This window comes from Pongo pygmaeus, chromosome 2, assembly GCF_028885625.2.
Source record: "Pongo pygmaeus isolate AG05252 chromosome 2, NHGRI_mPonPyg2-v2.0_pri, whole genome shotgun sequence".
Lineage (NCBI taxonomy): Eukaryota > Metazoa > Chordata > Mammalia > Primates > Hominidae > Pongo > Pongo pygmaeus.
In genome coordinates this window covers 62,538,830-62,552,720 of record NC_085930.1, presented here as the reverse complement: position 1 = coordinate 62,552,720, position 13,891 = coordinate 62,538,830, and the positions used below count along the sequence as shown (strand labels likewise).

The 13,891-nt window shown below is 38.2% G+C and overlaps 1 protein-coding gene and 1 non-coding gene across 19 annotated transcripts in view; one reads left to right on the top strand and one right to left on the bottom strand.

The window, feature by feature from the left end:
• Positions 1-13,891, top strand: part of TMCC1 (transmembrane and coiled-coil domain family 1) — a 244,635-nt gene that overhangs the window by 63,643 nt on the left and 167,101 nt on the right. For 8 of the 18 annotated variants that reach the window (XM_063662646.1, XM_063662645.1, XM_063662651.1 and 5 more), the window contains one exon: positions 2,898-3,172. The exons of 7 other annotated variants lie outside the window; for them this stretch is intronic. In XM_063662646.1, coding sequence (XP_063518716.1) covers positions 2,939-3,172 — 234 coding nt within the window. In that variant the 5' untranslated portion in view covers positions 2,898-2,938. Of the gene's footprint in view, positions 1-2,466; positions 3,173-13,891 lie in introns of those variants that run through there. 3 more of the 18 variants (XM_054482214.2, XM_063662653.1, XM_063662662.1) reach the window with 3 other exon arrangements.
• LOC129034348 (U6 spliceosomal RNA) lies at positions 11,016-11,118 on the bottom strand. The gene has a single exon (XR_008501848.1). It is a non-coding gene; the product is annotated as a U6 spliceosomal RNA (small nuclear RNA).

The following is a 13,891-nucleotide window of genomic DNA, read 5'->3' as shown; positions in this document are numbered from 1 at the left end:
TCCAGCCTGGATGAAAGAGCAAGACTCCGTCTCAAAAAAACAAAAACAAAAATAAATTGTTTTACAAATGCTTGTGAAATCTCAAATGAATTTACTGACATTCAAAATGTACCACATTCTCTATTTTTTAAATAGGCAGCAACCAGATGGCCAGTTGATTCGTTTATAATAGTGCCCAAATAAGTAGATTTGCTGAGTAATAAGTTCCTAGTACCTTTGCATATGAGACAAGTAGAATGATCCTCAGCTAACCTTGACATCATTCCTTTATTCTTGCTGTCTTTTAATCTCATGGGATAAACATATTTTATACATTTTACTTCCAACAACAACAGCAAAAATCAGTTGTATTAGCTAATAATGTGCAAATAGAGGAAAAAATAAACTACTTTTTCAGTACTGTTCTGCTGCTTTCACACCCTCCCATCTTCTCAGGATCTAAATAGCCCAGTGCAAGAAGAGACGAGTTGATATACACTGATAGGGGATTATTTTGATAACATTAGCCCTTTTCCTCTGAGGAACTCAATTCTTTCAGTAACTATTAGCCAGCAAGACAAACTCATGAGGAATGGTGAGATAATTACTATTATTTTAAAAAAATCAGAGTAACATTGTATTATGTGTTTATTTCATATTTGGTTAGAAGGGGATAATTAAATATATACACTATTGGCAAAATTTTTGCCCACAAGGAGCACCAGAAAACCGCACCAGAGGCCAAGACAGTCATTGATCTAATAAGGGCAAGGGTTCTTTCTTGGCTCTCCCAAAGGGAAAGAGATGAACAAAAGCAATGCACAATCACGAAAAGGGTAACAGGCCACAGTGGGATGGCTAGATTTCAGTGGAGCCACAAAGAATTTGGGTGAAAGGCAATGAAACTTCCATTCTCATGGTTGTTATTCATTTGCCTAATTTAGGAACAATTTTGTGGCATTTAGAAAGTAGGAAGGTACTAGAGAGAGAGAAATGTCTTTATCCCTGTCTCCCTGTTTATGCTCCTCTGTTATGAAGAGGTTAGGTAATGGAATCACGGGTATGAAAGAATATGGACAGTGGAGCCACAATGACAGTGCCCATATAATATTTGAAAAAAGTCTTCTGAGAGTAGTCATCAGGAACAAAACTTTAGTGAGTTTGCATTCCTGTTCCACTAAACTCTAGTAGCCTTGAGTTCACAGGGAACTCTTTTATTCAGCTAATTTATGGCTTTCTAGATTGCCACTTGGTGGCAGCAAGTCCACATATTCCCAGAACAGGAGCACCATGGTGCTGCATTGGTAGTGGCTTAAATTGTTGAAAGTACTTGGTAGTGTAGGGAGTTTTAAAGTCCTTTAAACAAAAAGTTGAAGAAAAATATGGAAATAACCTCCTACATGATATTTTGCATTCTCTAGCAGCTTCTGTGCATGTATATAATTTTGTCTTATATATTTGCACAAATGCAGTACAAAAATAAACACTTTCTATTAGGAAAAATCTCATCATCTCCCATCCCCCCTCCTTTTTTTTTTTTTTTTTTTTTGCATGTGATTTTAGTAACCATGGCAGTTGCGTTGATTTTACATCTCTTAGTTTCAGCTTCCTTTTAATTTCTTGCATTTAATACTGGTATATGGTTGCTGTTAGACCTTTCTTTTTCTCTACTTTTCTATCATACTCAGTTACTTTGCTTTTGAGTTTGTATGGATATATGGGAAGCTTCTGTCAGGGATGACACTATAGAGAAAGGGATTTCTTTGAATCTCCTTTCTTGATAGCTGGTACTAAGCAAAGCTCTAGTCTCTGATTCTGATTCTGTCTGAACCATTTACTCATATGGTGCCAGAAAGATCATTTGTGCTTCAGCAGAGAATTCAACTTACAGGATTTTTATTTCCATTCTCTTCTCAAAAGAGAAAACCTGTCATCTCTAGTTACCAGTGAACTTGATGAATATGAATGGTAACACAGACTCTGTTTTCCATTAAAATCCACATATACTTAGATTGGGATATCCATTTCTCACTGTTGTTCTTTGATTATACTGAGTTTCAGCCTGTGAATAATTAACGGTGGTTATGAATGAGAGGGATTAAATTGCCTCAGCTAGAGTAAACCTATTGAGTGGTCTGTTCTCTTGATTTCCCAAGCAATGGCTGTTGTCAACTACCATTATAGTGTCCATTCCAAGATGGCTCCTCTAATATCTAATTCTGTATATATTGAATCTTGTGGGGATTTTTGTTTTTGAACATTGCTGTTTTAATTTCCTGTGGACTTGTTCTGGGCTTTTTCTCTCATTCTAAAAAATAATCATTACCCACTATCTAGAAAACTGTCTTTTAATCTTCTGATTAAAGATTGCTTAATGATAGTGCCTATTTGTTTGGCCAGTAGCATGTTTTTCTTTGTTTTAACACTGGAGTTTCTGCATGGATTTATAATATAAGGTTTTTTTTTTTTTTTTTTTTTTAACATTAGATAGGCATGAAGCCTTCGTCTCACAGCTGCATGCGTAGTCACTGTTGAAGCAAATGCCTACCTAATTTGACACTCTTGGTGTGTTTAAAAAATTTTTTTGAGTTTGCAAATAAGCATATTAAGTCTACTGATGGAGCCTTCGGGCAGTGAACAGTTATTTGAGGACCCTGATCCTGGAGGCAAATCCCAAGATGCAGAGGCCAGAAAGCAGACAGAATCAGAACAAAAATTGTCTAAAATGACCCACAATGCTTTGGAGAACATTAACGTGATTGGCCAAGGCTTGAAGCATCTCTTCCAGCACCAGCGCAGGAGGTCATCAGTGTCTCCACATGATGTGCAGCAAATTCAGGCAGATCCAGAACCTGAATTGGATCTGGAAAGCCAGAACGCATGTGCTGAGATTGATGGTGTCCCCACCCACCCCACAGCTCTGAATCGTGTCCTGCAGCAGATTCGAGTGCCACCCAAGATGAAGAGAGGGACAAGCTTGCATAGTAAGCGGGGCAAGCCAGAGGCCCCAAAGGGAAGTCCCCAAATCAACAGGAAGTCTGGTCAGGAGATGACAGCTGTTATGCAGTCAGGCCGACCCAGGTCTTCATCCACAACTGATGCCCCTACCAGCTCTGCTATGATGGAAATAGCTTGTGCTGCTGCTGCTGCTGCTGCTGCATGTCTGCCGGGAGAGGAGGGAACTGCGGAGCGGGTAAGTTTGTAAGATTTTGTTTTTCTGTTAACTTACTGTTTTTCGTACCTAGGACTCTCCAGACTTTCCTTTGGTAACTAAAAAGATATCTCAGCAAATACCTTAAAGTTGTGGTAAAAGCATTTTTCCCCTTTTCAAATGGGTAAATAATAGTTATAGCTAATGAATGAATGCTTAGAATTGTATTCCTATTTCCTTCCTAACATAGTGCTATATTTTATTTTATCCTTTTGTTAAAACCCTAAGTATATTTCATGTATTCTTTCTGTATATTTAAGAGGGTCAGTTTTATGGTATAGCAATAAAGATGCTTTGTTTCTTATTGTTTTGATTTTGCACATGGAAATGGCTTTCTTACATCAACGAATGTAGTGAATAAAGTTCTAGAATCTGAGTTTGTCTATGCTTACCATGGAAGTACACTAAGTTGGTTATAATTTTCATATACTTTGTAGTACATCAGCAGCATTCATTATACATTTTGCATGCACAGTAGAGCATATACATTATTATAGTGTACTATTAATAAACAGATTGTTTTAGGTTTACCCAAAACCAGGCATATTAAATCTAGGAGAAAATTTTTCCATATAACTCTCAGTTATGGTTAGTTGAGGCACATAGAAGAAATAGTCCTGCTAGGGTTTGAAAACTCAGGTACGCGTAGCCATGCAGGTAGTGACAATGAGTGAACTTAAGTGTTATGGAGCTTGGACAAACTGAGGAGTTCCTGCTTTGTTTAACAGGGACAATGTCTTAGCTTTAGCTGATGGTTGAAATTTAGTACTGTGGGCACAGTCTTGCCAGAGCTTCTGATTTTTTTCAAGAGAAACTGAAAATCTAGATGAGAAATCTCTTGATTTTTAACAGATATGCAAGCCACACTGAACACATTTGTGGGCTAGGTCTGCCTTGTAAGTTACCATTCAACTATCTTTCATCATTACTTTTGTGTATTCCTTAAGGTTTTTATTTGATCATTTTCATTCTGTGTCTGCTTGCAGTACAGTTAGGTTTTTTTAATTGGATATTAAGTTACCTGGAAATATAAATACTGAGTCTAGTACCTTAAACTTTTCCTAAGGTTTTTTTTTTATTGGATATTAAGTTACCTGGAAATATAAATACTGAGTCTAGTACCTTAAACTTTTCCTAAGGTTTTTTTTTTATTGGATATTAAGTTACCTGGAAATATAAATATTGAGTCTAGAACTTTAAATCTTTCCTAAATATGATATTTAAAACATATAGATAATGGACAGTAAATCACTTTAAACCTGTCAAAATAATGATGTGAATTAAAATTCAAAAAATTTAAATGAAGAAAAGTACCATATATTTATGTGTATATTCATTTTTTTTTTTTTGGAGACAGGGTCTTACTGTCACCTAGGCTGGGGTGCAGTGGTGCGATCATGGCTCACTGCAGCCTTAACCTCCCCAGACTCAGGTGATCATCCCACCTCAGCCTCCTGAGTAGCTGGGACTACAGGTGCATGCCAGCATGTCTGGCCAATTTTTTTTTTTTTTTTTTTGTAGAGAGGAGATTTTGCCTTGTTGCCCAGCCAGTCTCAAACTCCTGAGTTCAAGTGATCCGTCCACCTCAGCCTCCCAAAGTGCTCAGGTTACAGGCATGAGCCACCGTGTCCAGCCTATATTAGTTATCTTTGAAATAAAAAGAATATTTGGTCACTGATTACCCAAACTAGTTGGCAGTAAAGATTGACAGTGCAGCTATATACCTTGTCTTAATCTTCAGCCTTTACCAGAGAACATTAAGGAATTTACTGCTAGTGATTCGGGGATTATAGACTTTTATGTTAAAAAGAAAAAGTGTAAGTAAAGCAGATTTTATTGGAAAACTTCAAGAGAAAGAGGGCAAAATGAAAACTTCTTTCATAACATTGTTTCTTTAATGCTTTGTCAACTTTACTAGCATATACTTACAATAAAATCCACCAGTTTTAAGTGTACATCTTGACTAGTTTTGAAAAATGTGTAGTTTCATAATAACACAGTCATTATACAGAACGTTCCCATTACCCCCAAATAATGATTTCTCATGCCCCTTGGCTGCAGTCAGTCCCTCTTACCCAACTGGTGGCCTCTGGTAGCTGCTGATCTGCTTTCTATTGCTATAGTTTTGCCTTTTCTAGAATTTCCTAAAAAATTAGATCATGCAGTCTTTTGTGTTTGACTTCTTTCATTTAGTGTAATACTTTTCAACTGTTGTGGATTCAACTGTTGTTGAATGTGTTGATAGTTTGTTCCTTTTTATTGCTGCACTCCAGGCTGGGCAACAAAGTGAGACCCTGTCTCAACCCCCTGCCACCCCCCCACCAAAAAAGATAGATGTAAACTTTGGAGCTTCTAAAGGGAAAGTTTGGAAGTTATGGATTCAGGTTCTCTATTAAGGTTAATATCACTTCAGAGCTCACTATATCATTTTCTTATTTATAGCCAGATTTAGGAAAAGCAGTGTATATTAGGCTGCAATGAGGGAAGCTTTTTGGATCACTTATAGTATAGGCAGAAGGAAAGGGAAATTTTTGTAATGCCTGGCTGTACCTGGAAGATAGAGAAAAGTGGAAGAAGTTTGAGGGAGATGTATGTGTTCAAATAAAAAGATTTCTAAGTTTGAATTAGTTGAACTATAAGCAAAACTAGTAAGGCAGGTGTACTGTTCTCCCAGTGGGGAAGAAGTGAAGTGGGGAAAAGGATAATTCATGTTGTTGACCACCAGGTGGTACCCTAGGCGAGGATTGGTAGGTGGAAGTGAGGGAATGGATGCCTGACAGGACATTGATTAACCCCCCGGGGTGATAATTTAATTAGTACAGAAAGTCATTAGGATATGGGCTAGCTTGAGCACAGTGACTATTAAATAGTGATAGTGCTCTTATAAATATTGAGCTGAATTGATAACTGTGGAAGTGGAATGGACAATAGAAGAACAGGTAGGATTTGATAACAATGTTAGAATAAAAAATTTTAAAATCTGAAGTTTGCTTGGGAGAATCAGAAAATATTGTCCATTTCCACTAAACAGTTGAAAAATTGTATTTTTTAAAGAAAACCATTTAGTTTCAGTTGAGTGGCTGACACCTACTGTGAAGAGAATGTCTTGTAGGCCTTTAATAATATGGAACTGGAAAAGTGGGCATAAGTTAGAGATGAAGATGTATTTTGGCTTTCTAATTGTTCTCCCTTAAAGATACTTTACATAGCAAAATTTGATTGCCAAAGCAAGTAACTTACAGGTTTATTGACCCTACCTCTGAAGGCCAGAATGTTTATGGCTACGTCCCTTCCCCCAATACTGAGTTTCCTTTAATATAAATATGTATTCATTGGCCCCAAAGATATTTTGATTATCCTTAATGATCTCATGTGGGCATCAAATATAGTTCTTGTAAGAGTAGAAGTGAAGGTACAGATAAGCTAACTGTTCCTAACCTTGGTAAATTTGTTATGCAAAGTGTAATATCATAGGGATGCTCCTTAAAGTTTGTTTTTTTTGTTTGTTTGGTTGGTTTTTTTTGACACAGAGTCGCACTCTGTCACCCAGGCTGGAGTGCAGCGGCATGATCTCTGCTCACTGCAACCTCCACCTCCCAGGTTCTAGTGATCCACCTGCCTCAGCCTCCCAAAGTGCTGGGATTACAGGCATGAGCCACCGCGCCCAGCCAAAGTTCGTTTGTTTGTTTTTTAAAGTCTGAGTTACTTTCTTTCTGTTCAGAGCCTTTTATGATGAAGGCTCAACGTAATGGAAAGCAGAGTTCGCTCTTTAACCTCTTTTTCCTTTATACAACAAAATGGTCACAGGCTTTAGGGTAATCAGACTCTAAAGGCATATAGTATGTGACCTCATTTCTGCTTTTCCCTTTTATTCATCAGAGATTTGGGTACTTTATCAATAGCTTTGAATCTTAGGAGTAGAGGAGGAGAATTTTAGTATCCAAAGTCCACTACTCTTTGGTTTATCCAGAACGCTAATATAAGGTCTTGCTTCCAAAGAGTCATAGATAGATAGACAGAGGGATAGGCCAAGATTGTGTTTTGTGTAAGGTAATTACTAGAGCAGACTGTTTTTTTGTTTGTTTGTTTGTTTTTCAGGGATCTCAGTACAGCATTTTTTCTCAAGAAAGGCAACTTTGGCAAGTTAGCACAATGGTGAACTAAGTCGGTGTTTGTTAAAAATTGACTTATTTTGATGTTATCGTAGCCTATGATCCTGTTGGTCAATGTGAGCAGGCTAGATTTTATTTTTGAACTTTTGTACTTCAGGGTCACAATTAATATACATTATGCATTAATAGGTGTCTCTCACTTTGTATATACATCGACTTTGAGAATATGTTCCTAAACAAAATTTTAAATATATAAAATGTTATTTTTGTTTTGTTTTGTTTGAGATGGAATTTCGCTCTTGTTGCCCAGGCTGGAGTGCAGTGGCATGATCTCGGCTCGCTTCAACCTCCACCTCCTGGGTTCAAGCGATTCTCCTGCCTCGGCCTCCCGAGTAGCTGAGATTACAGGCGCACATCACCACGCCTGGCTAATTTTTATATTTTTAGTAGAGATGGGGTTTCACCATGTTTGTCAGGCTGGTCTCAAACTCCTGACCTCAAATGATCCACCTGCCTCAGCCTCTCAAAGTGCTGAGATTACAGGCCTGAGCCACTATGCTGGCCTAAAATGTTGTATTTTAAAAATTAAAGTTATGGCAAATCTTTTTATTTTGTCATAGTAACATCTTACTGGAATAAGAAACCCTGACTCAGATTTCAAAACTGTAATAATGAGGAAGCTAAGAATTCAAAAGTCTTGAGTTGCAAAATGAGTTCCTTGCACCACAAATGATTTCTAGTCAGTAGATCACTGGCTGCTGCCAAGTGACTACCAGACTCAGACTGTTAGGCCTATTAAGCTACTTTGATTAATTCTAATCAAACTCCTGATTTTACAGGTCCAGAGATGTTAAAAACCTGCCTGAAGTTATACAGTTAATTATGAGTGATGCCAGGACCAGATCCCTGGGTTCCCTCTTGTTCTGTGTTCAGCATTCTTGCCTCTTTACCTGGCTGAGCATGCCAGAGAATTGAAGAACGCCAGTTCTTTCAAGCAGGAAATAAGAAAAGGGGAAAGGAAAGTTTTTCCTTTTTTCAAAGATTGGTTGCTAGATCAGCTTGTTTGAACAAAGGCAGAAATCTAAGAGCAGTGACAAAGACTGATTTCATCACTACCTCTGGTTTCTTATGTTATTATGTATTTTTTGAGTTGGGGTTGGGGTCTCGCTCTAATGCCCAGGCTAGAGTGCAGTGGTGCAATCATGGCTCATTGCATCCTCGAACTTCTGGGCTCAAGGGATTTTCCCACCTCAGTCTCTTGAGTAGCTAGGACTATAGGCATGTGCCACCATGCCTGGTTCTTATGTTATTACTTTTAAACAACTTTTGCCATCATTTTCAGATGGGTAACAGTGGATATCAAATACTGAAATGATTCCCTAAAGTTATTTTAATCCCATTCATCATTAAAATATGAGCAGTGACATCCTGGATTCTCAGATGTCTAGACAAAATAATAACAAAATAGTTATTTACAATGCCTAAAAAATAAGGCCTCATAAATATATATAAATATATGTATTTATATTTGAGACAGGGTCTCACTCTTTCACCCAGGCTGGAGTGTAGTGGTGTGATCACAGCTAACTGCAGCCTCGACCTCCCAGGCTCAAGTGACCACCCACCTTAGCCTCTTCAAGTAGCTGGGACCACAGGTGAGTGCCACTGCACCCGGCTAATTTTTGTATTTTTTTGTAGAGGAGTTTTGCGGTGTTGCCCAGGCTGGTCTTGAACTCCTGGGCTCAAGTCATCCATCCGCCTCAGCCTACCAAAGTGCTGGGATTACAGGTGTGAGCCACTGCATGTGGCCAAGGACTCTTATATTTAGTGAGATGGCTGGTTAAATAGTCTTCATGGAGTTATTTCTGCATTGTGAGTTTGAGGGTGGGATGGAAAATAGGGCCCATAATTAAAGTTTCTTACTAACCACATAAAATGTTGCAGAGTTATAGTAAGAAAGAGTGATGATGATGAGAACCATCCCTCTGTTATCTTGTTGCCTTAAGACACCAAGAAACCTGCCCTGGAAATGCTGAATTTTAATGAACTCATAAAATGAACTTTAATTGGGAATCTTTTCCATGTAGTTGATAGTATTCTTTGCAAGAATTTTGTTGAAGTGAATTTGTTTTTATATCATTATATCAGATCATTCTTAACAAATATTTGAGTGTCTAATGTATGTAAGATCCTTTCCATGTATACTTTGCAGTTTAATTTGCATGTGAGTGTTTTGGGGCAGGTCAATATCTTTAAAAAAAAATGAAGTAATTAGTGCTTAGGGAAAAATTTAAAACCTGTCTAAGACTAGAGAGCTAGTTCATGGCTGAGTCTAAGCTCTTTGCACATCTACACATCTACATCTGCATCTACACATCTACAGCACAGATGCCTCAATATTGATAGCTTTTATCATGTACTTAGTGTGGGGAGTGTAATATAAAGGCAGAGAATATAGATCTTAGAATGATACAGACTGTCAAAAAGTTGATAATCTGCCAAGTAATTTTCCTAGAACACATAAGAAAAAAACTTGAACAGTTGGTCTTAGTTAAAATTGAAGCAAGATTTGAGGCTTCATAATTAACTCTTAAAGTAGAAACTTAGATGAAAGAAAAAAGTCGGTTTCCCACTGCTTTCCTTATGTACTATCAAAAGGCCACAATGAAATTGCTGGAAGTCGCCACCTCTTACTAACCTCCAAACAGTGCTTAAAAGTAGGAAGTGAGAGGTAATTGGCTGGTTTATCTTTGCTTCCATGCAGTCTTACTGGCCTGTAATCTGGTGGTTAATAGCATTGATTGTTTTTAATTCTGTTGTTTTTTTTCTGCCAAGTTGCTATAACCATCTGGGAAGGGTAAGATAAGAGTGCTGGAGCGTTGTCCAAAGAAAGTTCCACTTCTCCTTTTGAGCCTTTCTTTAACACAAATCTTAGATTGGGAGAGATTTCTACAGTTGTTTCATTTATAGCTCTCTAACATTCTCCCTAAACGGTTGTCTGGCCTCTCAGAATCTCCCAAAGCAGCCTATTCTACTTGTGCCTCTGTTAGACAAATCTAATATATTAATCTGAATCTGGTACCCTGTATTTCTCCAGTTAGGGCCAATCAGAATATGTAATGCCTCTGCAGGCATGAATTGCCTTCACATTGTGTCTCTTCCTGAATAATCCCTTCTCCAGACTAATAATCCCTAGTCCTTGGGATATTCTTTTTTTTTTTTAATTTAACATTTTTTGATCCAGGCATTTTAAGTGTTTGGGATGCAGTAGTGAATTCTCACTACAAACAACTGTACTGTGAAGTATTACTATCTCTATTTTTATAAGTGAAGAAACAAGATGAAGTTGGAATGACTTATCATGTTTACGCAATTGGTAAGAAGTTTGTAATGGATGTCAGAACCAAGTCTTTCTAGCTCTAGAAGTCATGCTTTTGACCACTGCTCTTTGCTACTGTAGGTCTTGCCAAGAATAATCTAGTAGGCGTCTTCAAGGCCTGAAGTAGATAGTTCAAGGAGAAGGCTCATCTAAGGAATGGCATAAACACCTTCTAGGTAAGAGATTCTGAGGTTCTTTGGGATATTAAATGAATCCGTAGCCTCCCTGGGTTCCACTGGGAAACTTGACATCAAGTAGATTCTTAGCTGGGTTTGGTGGCACACACCATTAAATTTGTGGTTTCAACAATTCACTAAGGACCCCAATGTCCATAAAAAATATGGAGTGTTTCACGAGTTTTTGTGTCATCCTCTTCAGAAGCCATGATAATCTTCTTTGTATTCCAATTTTAGTATATGGGCTGCTGAAGCAAGCCCCGGGTTATTCATTCGCATCATAATTTTGAGTACTTAGTCATACTGGTCCATCAACTCTAACTGTTCCCGTTCTTTAGCGTTCTGCTTAAATTCTAGTCTCCAGAACAGAACACAATGCCGAGATCTGATTACAGTAGTGAATAGAACTTTCCTAATTCTGAAGTATTATATGCTTATGGTCAGCACAACTCCAGTTTGAAATTGTTTTTCCTTTTTGTGATCTGACTTACATTTCATCTTTCATTTTTATTTGGCATAAGTTGTAGAGTTTAATTCAGAGTAATTGAAATTTTTACAGGCAGTAAAATAATACAGATGCTTAGTCATTTTGAGACTGTTAGTAAAAAGACTTTTTCTAGAGAACTTAACTTCTAATTTCTAATATATTTACTTTTAAGAATGAGAACCCTTCACATCTGTAATCCCAGCACTTTGGGAGGTCGAGGCGGGTGGATCACCTGAGGTCAGGAGTTCGAGACCAGCCTGGCCAACATGGTGAAACCCTGTCTCTACTAAAAATAAAAAAATTAGCCTGGCGTGGTGGTGCACACCTGTAATCCCAGCTACTCAGGAGGCTGAGGCAGGAGAATCACTTGAACCCGGGAGGCGGAGGTTGCAGTGAGCCAAGATTGGGCCATTGCACTCCAGCCTGGGTGACAGAGTGAGACTCTGTCTCAAAAGAAAAAAAGAAAGAAAGAAAAAGAATGAGAACCTTTCACATTCTACATTTTATTTCATTTCGTCTTAGGCTAGTCAGGTGAACTGTTTGGCCTGGAGAAGGAACAAAGAAATCTGTAACTGGTTGTGATCAATTAGTTGTAAGCACTACTGCACTTGGACCAGCCTCAACTTCTACCTTTTTAAATTGGTGTTAGAGATGAACCAAATGTCACCTACATCATTTCCCAACACTGATGCCATGTACTTCAGCACCTCATTTTTCTTACTTTGTATTTATAGTATTATTTATTTAATGTATAGCCGTATTCTTCAGAATAATTAAGAATTGTGGCATGTTGAAGAATTCAGTCATTTATTAGCCCTTCAGATATCTTTGTTTTTTTAATCAGTGCTCAATTTGCAGAAAGTTTTCTTTAAAACGTTTCTTTAAAAGTTTCTTAGAAACTTTTTTAAAGAAAATTTAAAGTTTCTTTAAAACTTTTCTTTAAAAATTTCTTTAAAACTTTTCTTTAAAAATTTATTTAAAACTGATGTCTGCTGATCACAGAAATTTAAAGAAGTTTTATTTATTTTTTTTTTTCTTAAAAAATAATTCCCAGCCAGGTGCTGGGGCTCACGCCTGTGATCCCAGCACTTTGGGATGCTGAGGTGGGCGGATCACTTGAGGTTGGGAGTTCGAGACCAGCTTACCAACATGGTGAAACCCCATCTCCACTAACAATACAAAAAAGGCCCAGCACGGTGGCTCACGACTGTAATCCCAGCACTTTGGGAGGCCGAGGTGGGTGGATCACCTGAGGTCAGGAGTTTGAGACCAGCCTGGCCAACGTGGTGAGACCCCGTCTCTACTAAAAATACAAAAATTAACCAGGCGTGGCACATGTTTGTGGTCCCAGCTACTCCAGTGGCTAAAGCAGGAGAATTGCTTGAACTTGGGAGGCGGAGGTTGCAGTGAGCCGAGATCACGCCACTGCACTCCAGCCTGGGTGACAGACCAAGACTCCATCTCAAAAAAAAAAAAAAAATTAGCTGGGTGTGATGGTGCACACCTGTAATTCCAGCTCCTTGGGAGGATGAGGCATGAGAATCACTTGAACCCAGGAGGTGGAGGTTGCAGTGAGCAGAGATCTCACCACTGCACTGCAGTCTGGGTGACAGAGTGAGACTCCATCTAAAAAAGAAAACAAAAAATTCTCAGCTTAACAGAAACTTCAGCCACTCTGAAAATCAAAATATGAAGATGTGGGATAGTCTCTAAGGGCCTAGAAGGAAGAAATTCTTGTTAGCAATTTATTTCCCTTTGGATAATAAGATAGTAAATATTCTTTTCTGTCAGATTTTTTGATTTGGTAATTTCATGATCTTAAAGTTCACAGATATTATTAATTGATTGAGACAGGATCTTTCTTTGTTGCCCAGGCTGGAGTGCAGTAGTTTGATCACAGCTCACTGCAGCCTTGACCTCCTGGGATCAAGCGATCCTCCCACCTCAGCCTCCCAAAATGCTAGGATTAGAGATATGGGCCACCACACCCGGCCGACTCTTACGGGTGAAAAACAAAGATTTTTACTTTGGTCAATAAGGTTGTTTTGGTTTTAATAACAGTTGACACTGTGCCCCAGAAACCTGATTCAAATGTGCTTGCCTTTTTTTTAATTTAAATTTTATCTTTTAAAATTGATATATAATTTACATATTTTGGGGGTACATGTGATCATTTAATACATTTATATAACTTATGAACATCAAATCAATGTAATTGGGATATCTGTCACCTTAAATATTTGTCTTGTCTTTTTCTTTTTTCTTTTTTCTTTTTAGACAGGCTGTCGCTCTGTCACCCAGGTTGGAGCGCAGTGGTGCAGTCATAGCTCATTGCCACCTCAAATTCCTGGCTCAAGCAATCCTCCTGCCTCACCCTCTCTAGTAGCTGGGACTACAGTTGTGCACCATCACACCTGGCTTATTTTTTATTTTTTGTAGAAATGGGGTCTTGGTATGTTGACCAGGCTGATCTCAAATTCCTGGGCTCAAGCAATCCTCCCATCTCAGCCTCCTAAAGTGTTAGGATTACAAGCCTGAGCCATTATG